Genomic DNA, 19,104 nt, shown 5'->3' on the forward strand with positions numbered 1-19,104 from the left:
GATAGATGATAATGTGAGAAAAAAGAGTATATATATGTATGGGTGACAGGGTCACTTTGCTGTACAGTGAAAACTTGACAAAAAGCTATAAACCAACTCAAATGGAAAAAATAGAAATCATTTTAAAAATATAAAAAATAGGGGAGATTGGATTAAGATGGGGGAATAGAAGGACTGGAGCTCATCTTCTGTCATAAAAACAACAAAATTACAACCAAATGCTGGACAACCTTCAACCAAATGACTGGGAACTTTCAAAAAGATATCCTACTCTGGAAGATAAAGATGATCCCACTTCAAGAGGTAGGAGGGGTGATTACATGATAAAAGCAACCCCATACACATCAGATGGGCAGCCAACAGACTGTACAGTAACTGTATCACAGAGACTCACCTACAGGTGTGAGAGTTCTGAGCCACACATCAGGTTCCCACACCTAAGGAGCTGGCATTGGGAGAAAGCCCCTGAAGCGTCTGGCAATGAAGGCCAGTGGGGCTTGTATGCAGGAGCTCCATGAGACTGGGGGAAATGAAGAACCCATTCTTAAAAGGTGAACACAGTTTTTCATGTGCACTGGGTCCCAGGGAAAAGCAGAGACTCCATTGGAATCAGGGCTGGACCTGACTGCAGTTCTTGAAGCATCTCCTGGGAAAACAGGAGGTGACTATGGCTCTTTGTGGGGGAAGAACATTGGAGGTAAAGGTCTAGGGATTATTCATTAATGTGTGTTCCTCTGGAGGTGGCCATTTGGGGAAAATCTGACCACACCCATCAGGGCTGAGGAGTCCCAGGTCAAACAATAATCCAGGTGGGATCACAGCCCCATCCATCAGTAACCAGGCTGCCTAAAGAACCCCCAGGCACTCGGCCTCCTCTAATCACACCCAGAGACAAAGCCCCAGCCACCAGAGGGACAGGAATAAGCCCCACTTACCAGTAGGCAAGCAAGAGTCTCTCCCAATGGGAAGCCTACAGAAGTCCCTGTACCAACTTCAGCCACAAAGGAGGCGGACATCAGAAGTAAGAGAGGCTACAACTCTGTTGTCTGCAAAAAGGAAACCACACCAAAAACCTATACAAAATGATAAGGCAGAGAACTATAATTAAGCTAAGGGAGCAAGAAAAAACTACAGTAAAACAGCTAAGTGATACGGAGATTATTAGCCTCCAGGAAAAAGACTTTAGACTGTTGATGCTGAAGATGATGCAAGAGACTGGAAATAAACTGGAGGCAAATATTGATAATTTACAGCAAGTTTGAGAAAAGACATACAAGATTTAAAGCTTAAGCAAGCAGAGATGTGAAATACAGTACCTGAGATAAAAAATTCATTAAAGCAACAAACAGCAGAATACAGGAGGCAGAAGAATGAATAAGAAAGGTAAGGGACAGACTAGTGAAAATCACCGATACAGAACAGAAAAGATTGAAAATAAACAAAGACAGTCTAAGAGATTTCTGGGACATTATTTGCATCAACATCCATATTATAGGGGTGCCAGAAGAAGAGAGAGAGAATGGGACAGAAAAAAATATTCAAAGAGATAATAGCTGAACACTTCCCTAACATGGGAAAGGAGTCATTCACTCAAATCCAGGAAGCACAACGAGCACCATATAAAATAAACCCAAGGAGGAACACCTTGAGGCACATATTAATCAAAATGACCAAAATTAAGACAAAGAGAAAATATTGAAAGCAGCTAGGGAAAAGAAACAAGTAACATACAAGAGAACCCTGATAAGGTTATCAGCAGATTTTTTAGCAGAAACTGCAGGCCAGAAGGGAGTGGCATGATATATTTAATTCGATGAAAGGAAAAAACCTCCAAACAAGACGACTTGACCCAGCAAAGCTCTCATTCAGAATTGAAGGAGAAATCAAAAGCTTTACAGACTAGCAAAAGCTAAGAGAATTCAGCAACACCAAACCAGCTTTACAGCAAATACTAAAGGAAATTCTAGGCAGAAAAGAAAAGGCCACAACTAGGAACAATGATACTATAAATGACAAGGATCACCAGTAAAGACATATAGAGAGTAAAGGTAGGAATTCATCCACCCATAAATATGCTACCAAAATTAGAAAACGTGATAAGAGGAATGTACAAATGAAGAACACTAGAGAGCAACTTGCAATTAAGAGACACACAACTTAAAACAATCATGTATATAAAGACTCCTTCAGCATAACTGAAAACCAAAAATCTACAATTTATACACACACGAATAAGAAAAATCAACTCAAATACAACAATAAAGATATCATCCAATCACAAGAGGAGAGAACAAGAGGAGGGAAGAAAAAAGAGCAACAACTACAAATCCAAAACAGTCAATAAAATGGCAATAAAAACATACATATCAATAATTACCTTAAATGTAAATGGACTAACTGCCCCAACCAAAAGACACAGACTGGCTCAATGGATATAAAAACAATACTCATATAGATGCTATCTTCAAGATACCCAATTCACTTCTAGGAACACATACAAATTGAAAGTGAGAAGATGGAAGAAAATATTATACACAAATGGGAATCAAAAGAAAGGTGGAGTAGCAATACTCAAATCAGACAAAATAGATCTTAAAGAATGTTAAAAGAGACAAAGAAGGACATTAAATAATGATCAAAGGATCAATCCAAGAAGAAGATATAACAATTGTAAATAAATATGCACCCAACATAGGATTGCCTCAATACATAGGGCAACTGCTAACAACCTTAAAAGGAGAAATCAAGACGAAATAGAAAAGATGAATGGACCAATAACAAGTTCTGAAACTGAAACTCTCATTATAAAATTCCCACAAACAAAAGTGCAGAACCAGATAGCTTCACAGGCGAATTGCATTAAATATTTAGAGGACTTCCCATCATGGCACAGTGGAATGAATCCGACTAGGAACCATGAGGTTGTGGGTTCAATCCCTGGCCTTGCTCAGTGGGTTAAAGGTCTGGCATTGCCATGAGCTGTGGTGTAGGTCACAGACACAGCTCAGATCCTGCTTTGCTGTAGCTGTGGTGCAGGCCAGCAGCTGTAGCTCCAATTCGACCCACAGCCTTCTGAAACCATTCCAAAAAAATTGCAGAGGAAGGGACATGTCCAAACTCATTCTATGATGCCACCATCACCCTGATACCAAACCAAAGATACTGCAAAAAAAGAAAATTACAGGCCAATTTCACTGATGAATATAGAAACAAAAATCCTCAACAAAATACTAGCAAACCACATCCAACAATACATTAAAAGGATTGTGCAAAATGATCAAGTGGGACTTATCCCAGGGATGCAAGTGTTCTTCAATATCCACAAATCAATCAGTGAGATACACCACATTAACAAGCTGAAGAATAAAAACCATATGATCCTCTCAATAGACACGGAAAAAGCCTTTGACAAAATCCAACACCCATTTCTGATAAAAACCCTTCAGAACATGGGCATAGAGGGAACCTACCCCAACATAATAAAGGCCATATATGACAAACCCAGAGCTAACATCATTCTCAATGGTGAAAAGCTGAAAAAATTCCTGCTGAGATCAGGAACAAGACAAGGATGTCCACTCTCGTCACCACTCTTCAACATAGTTTTGGAAGTCCTAGCCACAGCAATCAGAGAAATAAAAGAGATAAAAGGAATCCGAATTGGAAAGGAAGTGAAGCAAATATGTGCAGATGACATGATACTATACCTAGAGAATCCTAAAGACTACCAGAAACCTGTTAGAGTTTGCCATTTCATCAATGAATTTGGCAAAGTCGCAGGATACAGAATTAATACACAGAAATCAACTGCATTTCTATATACTAACAATGAAAGATCAGAAAGAGAAATTAAGGAAGCAATCCCATTTACCACAGCATCCAAAAGAATTAAATATCTAGGAGTAAACCTACTTAAAGAGACAAAAGACCTGTACTCTGGAAACTATAAGACACTGATGAAAGAAATCAAAGATGACACAAATAGATGGAAAGACATACAATGCTCGTGGATCAGAGGAGTTAATATTATCAAAATGACTATACTACCCAAGGCAATCTACAGATTCAATGCAATCCCTATCAAATTACCAAGGACATTTCTCACAGAACTTGAACAAAATATGTTAAAATTTGTTTGGAAGCACAAAAGACCCAGAATAGCCAAAGACATCCTGAAAAAGAAAAATGGAGCTGGAGGAATCAGGCTCCCTGACTTTGGACTACACTACAAAGCTACAGTCATCAAAACTGTATGCTACTGGCACAAAGATAGAAATTTAGATCAGTGGAAAAGGATAGAAAGCCCAGAATTAAACCCACATACCAACAGCCAACTCTTCTATGACAAAGGAGGCAAGAATATACAATGGAGAAAAGACAGCCTATTCAATAAGTGGTGCTGGGAAAACTGGACAGTCACATGTAAAAGAATGAAATTAGAACACCTCTAACACCATACACAAAAATAAACTCGAAATGGATTAAAGACCTAGATAGAAGACCAGACACTATAAAACTCTTAGAGGAAAACATAGGCCAAACACTCTCTGACATAAACAACAGCAACATCTTCTCAGATCCACCCCTTAGAGTAATGACAATAAAAACAAAAATAAACAAATGGGACTTAAACTTAAAAGTTTCTGCACAGCAAAGGAAACCCTAAACAAAACAAAAAGACAACCCACAGAATGGGAAAAAATATTTGAAAATGAATCAATTTACAAGGGATTAATCTCCAATATTTATAAACACTTTCTGCAGCTCAATACTAAAAAACAAACAACCCCATCAAAAAATGGGCAGAAGAGCTAAACAGACAATTCTCCAAAGAAGACATATGGATAGCCACAAAACTCATGAAAAGATGTTCAACATCACTCATTGTTAGGGAAATGAAAAGCAAAACCACTATGAGGTACCACCTTACACCAGCCAGAATGGCCATTGTCAAAAAGTCTACAAACAATAAGTGCTGGAGAGGGGGTGGAGAAAAAGGAACCCTAGTACACTGTTGGTAGGAAAGTAAATTGGTACAACACTGTGGAAAGCAGTATGGAGATTCCTCAGAAAACTAAAAATAGAACTACCATTTGATCCAGCAATCCCACTCCTGTTGCAAGACATGTTTCCTTGAAAACTCCATCTTGTCCTTCTTTACTTTATCCCATCTTCTTGTCTTACTTATCCCATCTTCCTGCTTTGAAAAACAGTCACAGTGCTGGTAAATGACTTAAGTTTAAGAGCAAAGACCTAAAGGCATAAGTGACTTAAGCTTAAGAACTGTTGTGTGCCTAGAGGTCAGAGTAAGAGCTTAACCCTTTACCACCTAAGTGGCTTTCTAAATACTAAAAGAACTTATATAATAGTAAACAAACACTGTATCATCCACCCATAGCCACTCCTCACTTGATCTCATCTAAAGAGCACAATAAAAGCAGTGTGGTTTCTTGAGGCAGGGCGCTCTTGGTCCCTGAGACCTTGAGTTCCCCAGCTCCCACCTTTACCTAAGATAAATGTCTCTGTGTCTTGTTTTATGTTAACTATTTTTCCTTAAGTTCCACAGCACCCGTTCTCCAGCCCCATCCTGCTGAGCTGGCCCCGGCACACTCCTGGGCATCTATCCAAATATAGCAAAGACATATGTACTCCAATGTTCATTGCAGTACTATTTGCAATAGTCCAGACATGGAAACAACCTGGATGTCCATCAACAAAGGAGTGGATAAAGAAGATGTGGTACATATACACAATGGTATATTACTCAGCCTTTAAAAGGAACAAAATAGTGGCATTTTTAGCAACATGGATGGACCTAGAAATTATCATGCTGAGTGAAGTCAGACATACAATGAGACGCCAACATCAAAGGCTTTCACTGACATGTGGAATCTGAAAAAAAAGGACACAATGAACTTCTTTGCAGAACAGATACTGACTCACAGACTTTGAAAAACTTATGGTTTACAAAGGAGACAGTAAGGGGGGTGGGGGATGCACTGGGGGTGTGGGATGGAAATACTATATAACTGGATTGTGATGATCATTGTACAACTATAAATGTAATAAATTCATTGAGTAATAAAAAAAGAAAAAGAAAAAAGAACACTAAGAACTTCTTTGCAGAACAAATACTGACTAACAGACTTTGAAAAACTTACAGTTTCCAGATAAGACAGGTTGGGGGGATGGGCTAGGGGTTTGGGATTTAAATGCTAAAATTGGGTTGTGATGATCATTGCAAAATTATAAATTAATAAAATTAATTGTGTAACTAAAAAACAAGAAATATAAAAATGTTCCAAACAGAATTTACAGAGTTAAATAATACAATACATGAACTGAAAAATATCCTAGAATGGTTCAACACTATACTGAATAAAGTAGAACAAGAAATCAATTACTTGGAATACAGAGGAATGGAACTCACTAAAACAGAGCAGCCAAAGGAAAAAAATAAGAAAAGGTAGAGATATTTTAAGGGACTTTGGGGGCAACATCAAGTCAAATAACCTTTGCCTTAGAGGGGTCCCAACAGTAGAAAAGAGAAAGCCAGAAATTTTCTTTGAAGGGAGTTCCCATTGTGGCTCAGTGGTTAATGAATCCGACTAGGAACCATGAGGTTGCGGGTTCAATCCCTGGCCTTGCTCAGTGGGTTAAGGGTCCGGCGTTGCCGTGAGCTGTGGTGTAGGTCACAGATGCAGCTTGGATCCCACGTTGCTGTGGCTCTGGTGTAGGCCGGTGACTACAGCTCTGATTAGACCCCTAGCCTGGGAACCTCCACATGCCACGTGAAAGGCCCTAGAAAAGGCAAAAAAAAAAAAAGAAATTTTCTTTGAAGAAATAAAGGCTGAAAACTTCCTTATTCTACAGAATGATAGAAACATCCATTTTCAGGAAGTCTAGAGAGTTCCAAATAAGATGAGCCCAAAGAGACCCACGCCAGAACTTATTATGCTAAAATGTTAAAAGTTAGATAATTTTAAATGGAGCAAGAGAGAACAGCAGTGAAGATTGCAGAGTAGAAAGATCCTGAGCTCACTCTTATGAGCACACCAAAATCATAACTATCTGAAAAATTAAAAGAAAAGAAAAAAATCACGTCTCTCTGCAGAAAAATCATCAGTGAAAAAAAACTGGAACCTACCAAAAAGTATCTTCTACAATTTAGGACATAAAGAAGGAAATGCAGGGAGTTCCCGTTGTGGCTCAGTGGGTTAAGGACCTGATGTTGTCTCTGTGAGGATGTGGGTTTGATCCCTGACCTTCCTTTGTGGGTTAAGGAGCCAGCATTGCTCTAAACTGTGGCATAGGTTGCAGATGCAGCTTGTATCTTGTTTTGCTATGACTGTGGTGTAAGCCACAGGTACAGCTCCCATTCAACCCCTGGCCCAGGAACTGCCATTGGCCACAGGTGCAGCCATAAAAAGAAGGGGGGAAGGAACTACACTAACACAGGTAGGAGAGTGCATTTGTGTTATAATCAAATCCCATACCCCCTGAGTGGGCAACCCACAAACTGGAGGTTAATTTTATTTCAGAAGTTCTCCCATGGGAATGAGAGTCCTTTGCCCCCATTATCAGGCTCCCCAGCCTGGGGTTCCAACACTGGGAAGATAAACTGCCAGAGCATTTGAATTTGAAGACCAGTAGGGATTAACTTCAGGAACCACACAGGACTGAGAGAAAAAGAGACATCACTCTGAAAGCGCATACACAAAATCTCATGTGCACTGGGACCCTGAGCAAAAGCAGTAATTTTATAGGAGACTAGGCTAGACCTACCTACTGATCTTGGGGAATCTTCTGTAGGGGTGGGGTGGGGGAGCAGGGACTTACCCTGAAGGCATAGACACTGATATCAGACATATTGGGGAACATTCAGCTGCCCAAACACTTCCGGCAGCTGACATCTTGGATCATTAGTGTCAAGACCTGGCACCACCCAACAGCCTGTAGGATCCAGTGCTGGGATAACTCAGATCAAACAACTAACTGGGTGGGGACACAGCCCCACCCATCAGCACAGGTTCTGACAAAAGTCTAAAGAGCTTACAGCTGTTTCTGGACAAGACCCTAGACACAGCCCAAACTAAAAGAAGACCCAGACCCAGCTCCACCCACAATGGACAGGCACCAATCCTTCCTACCAGAAGGCACAAGCCTCTAGACAACACTCATCTACCAGGGGGCAGACACCAGAAGCAAGAAAACTATGATTACACAAGGCAGAACAAACCTTATCCTGGCATGAGCTGGGCCACCCACCAGTAAGCCATCTCCTGCCCCAGGCACCCCCTAAGATTCCTCAACCAGCCACCTCGTGACCAGGCCCTGCTAAACAGAAGCTAGTAGCATATGCACAAAGCAGGGACTAGCAACTAACCAGACTTGGGGCCAACAAAGCATGCCAAACTGCCCACATAGTCCAAACATCCAACACAAGGGCACATGCATCCCTATTAAGAGGAACCCCCTAGAGCATATAGCTTGGATGACAAAGGGGGAATGCACTGCTGGGATGCATAGGGGCCCTGCTATAGAGCACAATTTTTCCAAGATCAAAGATGTTACTAACATGTTATATGTATAAAAACACAAATAGCAACTTACACAGAATGAGGTGGCAGAGCAATATGTTCTAGATGAGGGAACAAGATAAAATCTCCAAAGAACTAAGTGAAGTGGATGTATGCAATCTGCTCAAAAAGGAATTCAGAGAAGTGATCATAAAGATGATCAAAGAACTCAAGAGAAGAATGGATGCACGGACCAAGAAATTTGAAGTTTTCACAATAGGATTAGAATATATAAAGCACTAAACAGAGATGAGGACTATGATAACTGAAATGAAAAATACACTAGTTGTAATGTATACATGTAAGGATAACCTGACCCCCTTGCTGTACAGTGGGAAAATAAAAAAATATTTAGAAAAAAAAATAAATAAAACATAGTTTGAGCACAAAAAGGAAAAGAAAAATACACTAGAAGTCAATTGTAGATGAAACGATACAAGTTAGTGAGCTAGAAGTCAGAGTAATGGAAATCAAGGCTGCTAAACAGAAAAAAGAGTTAAGAGAAAAGAGCACAGTTTAAGAGAATTCTAGGAGACCAAGAAAACTAATGTTCTCATTATATTAGTCCCAGAAGGAGAAGAGAGAGAAAAGGGGTCAGAGAAAATACTTGAAGAGATGAAAGCTGAAAACCTCCATAACCTGGAGAAAGAAACAGTCACCAACTCCAAGAAGTGCAGAACCCTAGACACACTGTAAACAAAATAACCAAAATTAAAATAGAGGCTACTAAAAACAGCAAGGGAGAAGCAACAAATAACATACAAGGGAACTCCCTTATGGCTACCAGTTGATTTTTTCAGCAGAAACTCTGCAGACCAGATGGGAGTGGTATGATTTATTTAAAGTGATGAAAGGGGAAAAACTGCAATCTTCAATATCCAGAAAGGTCCTCATTCAGATTTTATGGCAAAATCAAAAGCCTTACAAACAAACAAAAGCTAATAGAATTCAGCACCACCAAACCAGCTTTACAACAAGTGTTAAAGAAAATTCTCTAGGGAAAAAAAAGGCAAAACTAGAAACAAGAAAATTATGAAAAAAAAGTCACTGGTACAGGCAAACATACAGTAAAGGTAGAAAATCATAAAGAGTAGGGAGATAAAAATACAAAAGTCTTTGAGGAGAGTCACCACAGTTTCCTGCTTCAACAATGCCTGGGAGGAATCTGGCACTTGTCCCCACCACCATTGGGTGCTCAGAGGCAGCCCTCAGCACATCTTCATCGTGCCCTTGGAATTCCCCAATACCCTCGCTGCCACTGCCTCTTCTCAGCCAGAGGCCATGATGACCACATCCCCTTGCAGACACACCAGAACTAACATCAGGACTAAGAGACCATCATCTGATCATCAGCCTGGAGCTCTATGCCTCCTACATCTACCTGTTCATGTCATACTACTTTAACCACAATGATGTGGCCTTGAAGAGCTTTGCCAAATCCTTTCTTCACCAATCTTGTGAGGAGAGGGAACATGCTGAGACACTGGTAAACCTGCAGAACCAACAAGGTGGCCAAATCTTCCTTCAGCATATCAAGAAAGCAGATCATGATGCCTGTGAGAATGGAAAGAATACAATGGAATGTGTACTACACTTGGAAAAAAGTGTAAATAAGTCACAACAGAAAATGCACAAACTGGCCACTGGTAAATATGACCCCCATTTAAGTGACTTCATTGAGAATCACTATCAGAATGAGCAAGTGAAATATATCAAAGAATTGGGTGAGCACATAACCAACTTTCACAAGATGGAAGCCTCCAAATCTGGCATGGCAAAGTATCTCTTTGACAAGAAAACCCTGGGGAAAAGTGATATTGAGAAATAAGACTTTGGCTGGCTTCCTGTAGAAACAGAGGTGACTTCCTTGGTCACCAAGGCAGTGAAAGCATCTTTGGGTTACCTTTACCTTTTCTATAAGTTATACTAAAATATCTACTTAAGTTCTTTCTTTAATACTTGTCCTTCAAATAAAATAATTTGGTATCCCCCCCCAAAAAAAAAAAGACAAATGTAGTAAAACAATTTGTATCCAGGAGTTCCTGTCATGGCTCAGTGGTAAACGAACCCAACTAGGATCCATAAGAATGCAGGTTCGATCCCTGGCTTTGCTCAGTGGGTTGGGGATCTGACATTGCCTCAAGCTGTGGTGTAGGTCACAGATGCAGCTCAGATCTGGCATTGCTGTGGCTGTGGCATAGGCAGGCAGCTGTAGCTCCAATTGGATCCCTAGACCAGGAACTTCCATATGCTGCAGGTGCAGCCCTAAAAAAAAAAAAAAATTGTATCCAAAACAAGCAGCTTAAATTTTGATATGCAAAACAATTAGATGTAAAATATGTTAAAAACAGTAATCACAAGGAGAGGAGAGTACAAATGCTGGGTATTTAAAATGCATTTGAGGAAAAGTCTCTTTTCTTCACCACATTTTCCTTCTCTCAAAAGAAATAAAGAAAACATCAGTTAAAGCAATAGATTTATCAGAGACAAGCTAGCAGATTAGAAGAACTCAAGCTCAACTCCTCTCAAAGAAACATCAAAATTACAACTACTGAACAACCATCTATAAAATAGGCTGGAAACTACTAAAAAACATATCCTACAACAAAAGACAAAGAAGAAGCCACATTGAGATGGTGGGAGGGGTGCTTTCATGATATAAGCTATCCCATACCTACCAGGTAGGTAACCAACAGACTGGAAAATAACTATATCACAGAGGCTCTCCAACAGGAGTGAGAGTTCTGAATCCTACATCAGGTTCCCCAGCTTGGGGGTTTGGCATTGGGAGGAGGAGACTCCAGAGCATTTGGCATTGAAGCCCAGTGTGACTTGAGCACAGGAGTCCCTGGGACTGAGAGAAATAGAGACTCCATTCTTGGAGGGGACACAGGGTTATATGTGCACTGAGTCCCAGGGTAAAGAATGGACTCCATAAGAACCTGGGTCAGGAGTTCCCATCATGGCTCAGCAGAAACAAATCTAGGCTATTATCCATGAGGACACAGGTTCAATCCCTGGCCTTGCTCAGTGGGTTAAGGATCTGGTGTTGCTATGAGCTGTGGTGTACGTCACAGACACAGCTCAGACCCCACAATGCTGTGGCTATGGTGTAGGCCAGCAGCTATAGCTCAAATTTGACTCCTAGCCTGGGAACTTCCATGTGCCATATGTGTGGCCCTAAAAAGACAAAAAAAAGAAACTTCAAGTCTTAGATGGTCCCATGGAATAGCAGGGGCTGGCTATGGCTTACTGTGGGGGTAGGACATTGGAGGTAGAAGTCCCTGGGAATAATCATCACTGTGAGTTGCTCTAGAAGGTGCCATTTTGGAAAAACCTGGCCCCCACCCATCAGGACTGAAGCCCCAGTCCAAAAAACACATGGGGTAGGCACAAAGCCCCACCCATCAGCAAAGAGGCTGCCTAAAGTCCTCCCAGGCACAGAGGTGCCTCTAGTCACACCCAGAAACAAACCCCACCCCACCATAGGAACAAGACTCAGCTCCACCTACCACTGGGCAGGAAAAAGTCCCTCACATCAGGAAGCATGCACCAAGCCCCTGTATCAACTTCACCCACAAGGGGGAAGACATCAGAAGCAAGAGAGGCTACAACCCTGATGCCTGCAGAAAGGAATCTGCACAGAAAGACAAAATGAAATGGCAAAGAAATATAATCCAGACAAAGGAACAAGACAAAACCCTGGAAGAAGAGCTAAGTGAGTGGAGATAGGAAACCTAATTGAAAAAGAATTTGGAGTAATGATAGTAAGGATGATCCAAGATCTTGGGGGGAAATGAAGGCAAAGATCAATACACTGTAAGAAATGCTTAAGCAAAAAATAAGAGAAGATTTAAAGGATAAACAAGCAGAGATGAACACAATAACCAAAATGAAAAATTCACTATAATGAATCAATAGTAGAATACAGAAGGCAGAAGAATGAATAAGTGAGGTAGAATACAGACTGATGGAAATCACAGACATGGAGCAGAATAAAGAAAAAAGAATGAAAAAAAGGAGGACAGTCTAAGAGAACTCTTGAACAACATTAACTGCACCAACATTGGCATGATAGAGGTGCTAGAATAAGAAGAGAGAAAAAAAGGGCTAGAGAAAATATGAGATAATAGCCAAAATTTCCCTAACATGGGACAGGAATTATTCATTTCAGGAAGCACAATGGAAAACATATAGAATAAACCCAAGGATGAACACCCAAAAACAGATATTATACTGACAAAAAATAAAGAGAAATATTGAATGCAGCTAGGGAAAGGAAACAAATATTGTACAAATATTGTACCCCCATATGCCTATCAGCTGATTTTCAGCAGAAATTCTGCAGGCCAGAAGGGAGTGGCATGATAAAGTGATGAAAGGAAAAAACCTACAACCAAGAGCTCTACCCAGAAAGGCTCTCATTCAGATTTGAAGGAGAAATCAAAAGATTTACAGACAAGCAAAAGCTAAGAGAATTCAGCACCACAAACCACCTTTACAACAATACTAAGGGAACTTCTCTAGCTGGAAAAGAAAAAGCCACAACTAGAGATAAGAAAACTACAAAAGCCATCGAGAGGGCTGGCAAGTTGGTGGAAGAGTAAGAGGATGTGCTCACTCTCTCCCAAAAACACATCAAAAAAACACATCTACATGTAAAAGGATTTGCACAGAACATCAACTGAATGTTGGCAGAGCATAAACCTCCAAAAAGGGCAGGAAACTCTTGACAGAACTGTGTAGAACAAAAGAAAAAATAGAGAGAGAGAGTAAAGGAATCAGGACGGGTCTAACACTCCCCTGAGGGAGTTGTGAAAGAGAAAAGGAACCTGTACCCTGGGAAGACACCTGACCAAATGGAAAGATCAGCTGAGTCAGATGGAACTCCAAGAAGCTGAGAAAAGCACAGCAGCAGGTCTGAGATCCAAAAAGCAGTGTGAGAGATGCACAGACCATCCGAACCACTGACACAGACACTGCAGACTGAGACATTCGGTGGGGACAGGGCACTGAGACTTAGGCTCTGGAGGTCAGTCCTGGGGAGCTGGCTAGGGTTGGTGGTGTAGAGACAGCCTAAGGGACTAGGGAGCAGTGCACTGCTGAGGGAGTGAGTGGTACTCTAAAGCTGGGGAGTGGAAAGCCAAGGCAGAGGGAAATGGGAGAAGGTCCAGTCTGCAGGAGAGGCAAGGCGCCACTGTTGGGACAGGGAGAGGAGGAGGGGCAGGTCAACAGAGAAAACTCCTTGGGCCCCAGTGTGCACACTTGCCCACTGGATCACAGAGAGCTGAGTGCACCTTCCCGGTGACTGTGCTCCACACACGCAGATCTGGCCCTGCCTGCATACATGTGAGCTCCTGGCACCTGCGCCCATCACGTGCTGATTTAGCTGCGCCCTCACGAATCAGGCCCTGTAGGCACCCCTGCACAATCCCAGTGCCTGCACCCAGCCCATGGGGATCCAGCCACACCCGCACAGATCTGGCCATGTAGGCACCCTTGCAGGCTCCCAGCACCCAAGCCCAGCCCCTATGGATCCAGCCCTGCCTGCACGGACCTGGCCCTGCCAACACACTAGAGTGCTCTCGGCACATATGCCCAGCCCACATTGATCCAGCCTGCCAGCACCTTCGCATACTCCCAGTGCCCATGCCCTTCCCTCATGAAGCCAGCCCCACCAGATGACCCTGGACTGTGCCAAAATTCAAAGAAAAAGAAAAACACAAGCACAATGAAGAAGCACAGAACCCATTCCCAGCTATGGAGAATGCACCTAAAGCAATCAACAATGAAACAGACCTCTGCAGTGTGACAGACATTGAGTTCAAAAGGGAGATAGTGAAAATACTGAAGGAATTAAGAGAAGATATGAACAGTAATGCAGATTCCCTCAGAAAGGACCTAGAAAATATAGAGAGGAGTCAGATAAACTAGAAAATTCATTTACAGAGATACAAACCAAGCTAAAGGCAATAAAGACCAGAATGAATAATGCAGAGGAAAGAATTAGTGACATGGAAGACAGAATAATGGAAATCACCCAAACAGGACAGCAGACATAAAATCAAGTGAAAAAAACATGAAAAAGCAAACATGTTTTTCAAATGAAAAAACATGAAAGCAATATCAGAGACCTATGGGATAATATAAAGTGGGCCAATCTATGCATAATAGGAATTCCAGAAGGGGAAGAAAAGGAAAAGGGGATTGAAAATATATTTGAAGAAATTATGGCTGAAAACTTTCCAAATCTAAAGGATACTGATATCAAGATACAGAAAACACAGAGGGCTCAAACAAGTTGAACCCAAACAGGCCCACACAAAGACATATTTTAATAAAAATGGCAAAAGTTAAAGATAAAGAGAGGCTCCTAAAGACAGCAAGAGAAAGGCAAAAAGTTAATTATAAGGGAACCCCCATGAGGCTATCAGCTGATTTCTCTACAGAAATACTACAGGCCAGAAGGGACTGGCAAAATATATTTAAAGCGCTGAAAGGAAAAAATATGCAACCTAGAATACTCTATCCAGAAAGAATATCATTTAAAATAGAAGGGGAAATAAAGAGTTTCTCCAGCAAACAAAAGCTAAATGAGTACAGCAAGACGAAACCCATTCTAAAAGAAATATTGAAAGGGCTTCTCTAAATTAAAAAAAAAAAAAAGGAAGCGCTAGGATGGAGGAAACCACAATTGAAAAGCAGTCACCTAAATAAACCAGCATACAGTTCCAGACATGAAGATGTTAAAAAAAAAAAAAAGGCATCAAAACCATGCAATGTAGGTAAGGGAAGTAAGAAAAATAGATTCTTTTTTTATCTTAATGATGTGCTTGAGCCTATACGATTTTTCAGGCTGAAGTAAGCAGATATAGGAAGGTGTTAACATACTTAAAAAACAGGGCAACCACAAATCAAAACTAAACATTACGTTCACAAAAAATGAAAAAAAATACTCAAATATAAAATAAATGGCAACCATCCAACCAAAAAGGAAAAGAAGAAAAGAGATACATAGAGTCAACCGGAAAACAAGGCTTAAAATGGCAATAAATAAATATTTATCAATAATCACCTTAAATGTCAATGGACTGAATGCTCCAATCAAAAGACACAGAGTGGCTGATTGGATAGAAAAGTAAAAACCTTCAATCTGCTTCCTACAAGAAATTCACCTTAGGACAAAGGACACATATAGATTGAAAGTGAGGGGATGGGAAAAGATATTTCATGACAATGGACAAGACAGGAAAGCAGGAGTTGCAATACTCATATCAGACAAAATAGACTTTAAAACAAAGGCCATAAAGAAAGACAAAGAAGGACACTATTTAATGGTTAAAGTATCCATTCAAGAAGAGGATATCACAGGAGTTCCCGTCATGGCACAGTGGTTAACAGATCCGACTAGGAAACATGAGGTTGCGGGTTTGATCCCTGCCCTTGCTCAGTGGGTTAAGGATCTGGCATTGCCATGAGCTGTGGTGTAGTTTGCAGATGCAGCTCAAATCCCATGTTCCTGCGGCTCCGGTGTAGGCCAGCAGCTACAGCTCTGGTTAGACACCTCGCCTGGGAACCTCTATGTGCCATGGGAGTGGCCCTAGAAAAGGCAAAAAGACAAAAAAAAAAGAAGAGGATATTATAATCATCAATATATATGCCCCTACTATAGGGACACCCAGATACCTCCAACAAATACTAACAGACATAAAAGGAGAAATCGATGGGAATACAATCATAGTAGGAGACTTTTAACACCCCACTCACATCAATGGACAGATCTTCTAGACAGAAAATCAATAAAGCCACAGAGATTCTAAAGGAAACAATAGAAAAGTTAGACTTAATCGATATTTTCAGGACATTACATCCAAAAAAATCAGAAGACATATTCTTCTTAAGGGCACATGGAATATTCTCAAGAATTGATCACATACTGGGGCAAAAAGCTAACCTCAACAAATTTAAGAGTGTAAAAATTATTTCAAGTATCTTCTCTGACCACAATGGCCTGAAACTATAAATCAACCACAGGGAAAGAAATGGAGACTGAAAAACATGCTAATAAAAAACCATTGGGGGAAATTCCCATCCTGGCTCAGTGGTTAAGGAATCGAACTAGGAACCATGAGGTTGCAGGTTTGATCCCTGGCCTTGCTCAGTGGGTTAAGGATCCAGCATTGCTGTGAGCTGTGTTGTAGGTACAGATTCGGCTTGGATCTGGCATTGCTGTGGCTCTGGCATAGGCCGGCAGCTGTAGCTCCAACTGGACCCCCAGCCTGGGAACCTCCATATGCTGCGGGTGCAGCCCTAGAAGAAACAAAAAAAAATGGGTTAATGAGGAAATCAAGAAGGAAATTTTAAAAATACCTGGAGACAAATGATAACAAAAACACAACCACTCAAAATCTATGGGACGCTGCAAAAGCAGTGATCAGAGGGAAGTTCATAGCAATACAGGCCTTCCTCAAAAAAGAAGAAAAATCTCAAATTACAACTTAACCCACCAACTAAATGAATTAGAAAAAGAAGAACAAGAAAAGCCTAAAGTAAGCAGAAGGAAGGAAATCATAAAGATCAAAGAGGAAATCAATAAAATAGAGATTCAAAAACAATAGAGAAAATCAATCAATCGAAGAACTGGTTCTTTGAAAAGGTAAACAAAATTGACAAAGCTCTGGCTAGACTCACCAAGAAGAGGAGAGAAAAAACCCAAATAAACAAACTAAGAAATGAAAAAGGAGATGTCACAACGGATACTATGGAAATACCAAAAAAAAAAAAGTACATGAATAGTATAAACAATTATATGCCAACAAATTTAACAACCTAGAAGAAATGGAAAACTTCCTAGAGTCTTACAGCCTGCCAAAACTGAATCAAGAAGAAATAGATCAACTGAACAGACCAATCACTAGAAATGAAATTGAACATGTCATAAAAACACTCCCTACTAATAAAGGTCCAGGACCAAATGGCTTCACAGACTAATTCTACCAAACATTCAAAGAGGAACTTATACCCATTCTCCTTAAACTGTTTCAAAAGGTTGAAGAAGACAGAACACTCCCAAAGATATTCTACAATGCCACATCACCCTAATTCCAAAATCAGACAAAGATACCACCAAAAAAGAAAACTGTAGGCCAATATTTTTGATGAACATAAACGCAAAATTTCTCAACAAAATTTTAACCTACTGAATCCAACAACTAGCAAAAATATCATACACCATGACTAACTGGGATTCGTCCCAGGTTCACAAGGATGGTTCAACATATGCACGTCAATCAACATCATACACCACATTAACAAAAGAAAATCCAAAAACCATACGATCATCTCAAGAGATGCAGAAAAAGCATTTGACAAAGTCCAACATCCATTCATGATCAAAACTCTTACCAAAGTGGCTATAGAGGGACATTCCTGAACACAACCAAAGCCATTTATGACAAACCCACAGCAAATATAATACTCATTGGAGAAAAGCTGAAAGCCTTCCCACTAAAATCTGGAACAAGACAGGGATGCGCACTCTCACCATTGCTATTCAACATAGTATTGGAAGTCCTAGCCACAGCAATCAGACAAACAAAAGAAATTAAAGGCATCCAAATAGGAAAAGAAGAGGTAAGACTGTCACTGTATGCAGATGACATGATACTATATATAGAAAACCCTAAGGACTCAACCCCAAAACTACTCAAACTGATCAACAAATTCAGCAAAGTAGCAGGATACAAGATTAACTTTCAGAAATCAGTCACATTTCTGTATACTAACAATGAAATATTAGAAAAGGAATACAGAGGAGTTCCCATCGTGGCGCAGTGGTTAACGAATCTGACTAGGAACCATGAGGTTGCGGGTTCGGTCCCTGCCCTTGCTCAGTGGGTTAACGATCTGGCGTTGCCGTGAGCTGTGGTGTAGGTCGCAGACGCGGCTCGGATTCCTCGTTGCTGTGAGTCTGGCATAGGCGGGTGGCTACAGCTCCAATTCGAACCCTAGCCTGGGAACCTCCATATGCCGCGGGAGCAGCCCAAGAAATAGCAAAAAGACAAAAAAGAAAAGGAATACAGAAATACAATACTTTTTTTTTAATTGCATCCAGAAAAAATCAAATACCTGGGAATACACCTGGCCAAGGAGATAAAAGACTTATATGCCAAGAACTAAAAAATATTAATCAAAGAAATTAAAGAAGATGTACAGAAATGGAAAGATACTCCCTGCTCCAGGGTTGGAAAAATTAATATTATAAAAATGGCCATCCTACACAAAGCAATCTACAGATTCAATACAATCCCTATCAAATTACCAATGACATTTTTCACAGAACTACAACAAACAATCCAAAAATTATATGGAGCAACAAAAGACCCAGAATTTCCAAAGCAATCCTGAGAAACAAAATCCAAGCAGGGGGCATAACTCTCCCAGACTTCAGGCAATATTAAAAAGCCACAGTCATCAAGACAGTGTGGTACTGGTACTAAAACAGACATACAAACCAATGGAACAG

The 19,104-nt window shown here is 40.6% G+C and overlaps 1 protein-coding gene across 1 annotated transcript; it reads left to right on the top strand.

Annotated features, from left to right (window-relative positions):
* The first annotated feature begins 1,370 nt into the window (after positions 1 to 1,370).
* LOC125124593 (ferritin heavy chain-like) lies at positions 1,371 to 10,407 on the top strand. Its single transcript, XM_047774659.1, has 2 exons — positions 1,371 to 1,383; positions 9,884 to 10,407. The coding sequence occupies exons 1-2, from the start codon at positions 1,371 to 1,373 to the stop codon at positions 10,405 to 10,407; spliced, it is 537 nt and encodes a 178-aa protein (XP_047630615.1).
* Positions 10,408 to 19,104: the final 8,697 nt, after the last annotated feature.

The sequence above is a fragment of the Phacochoerus africanus genome, chromosome 4, assembly GCF_016906955.1.
Source record: "Phacochoerus africanus isolate WHEZ1 chromosome 4, ROS_Pafr_v1, whole genome shotgun sequence".
NCBI classification, from domain to species: domain Eukaryota; kingdom Metazoa; phylum Chordata; class Mammalia; order Artiodactyla; family Suidae; genus Phacochoerus; species Phacochoerus africanus.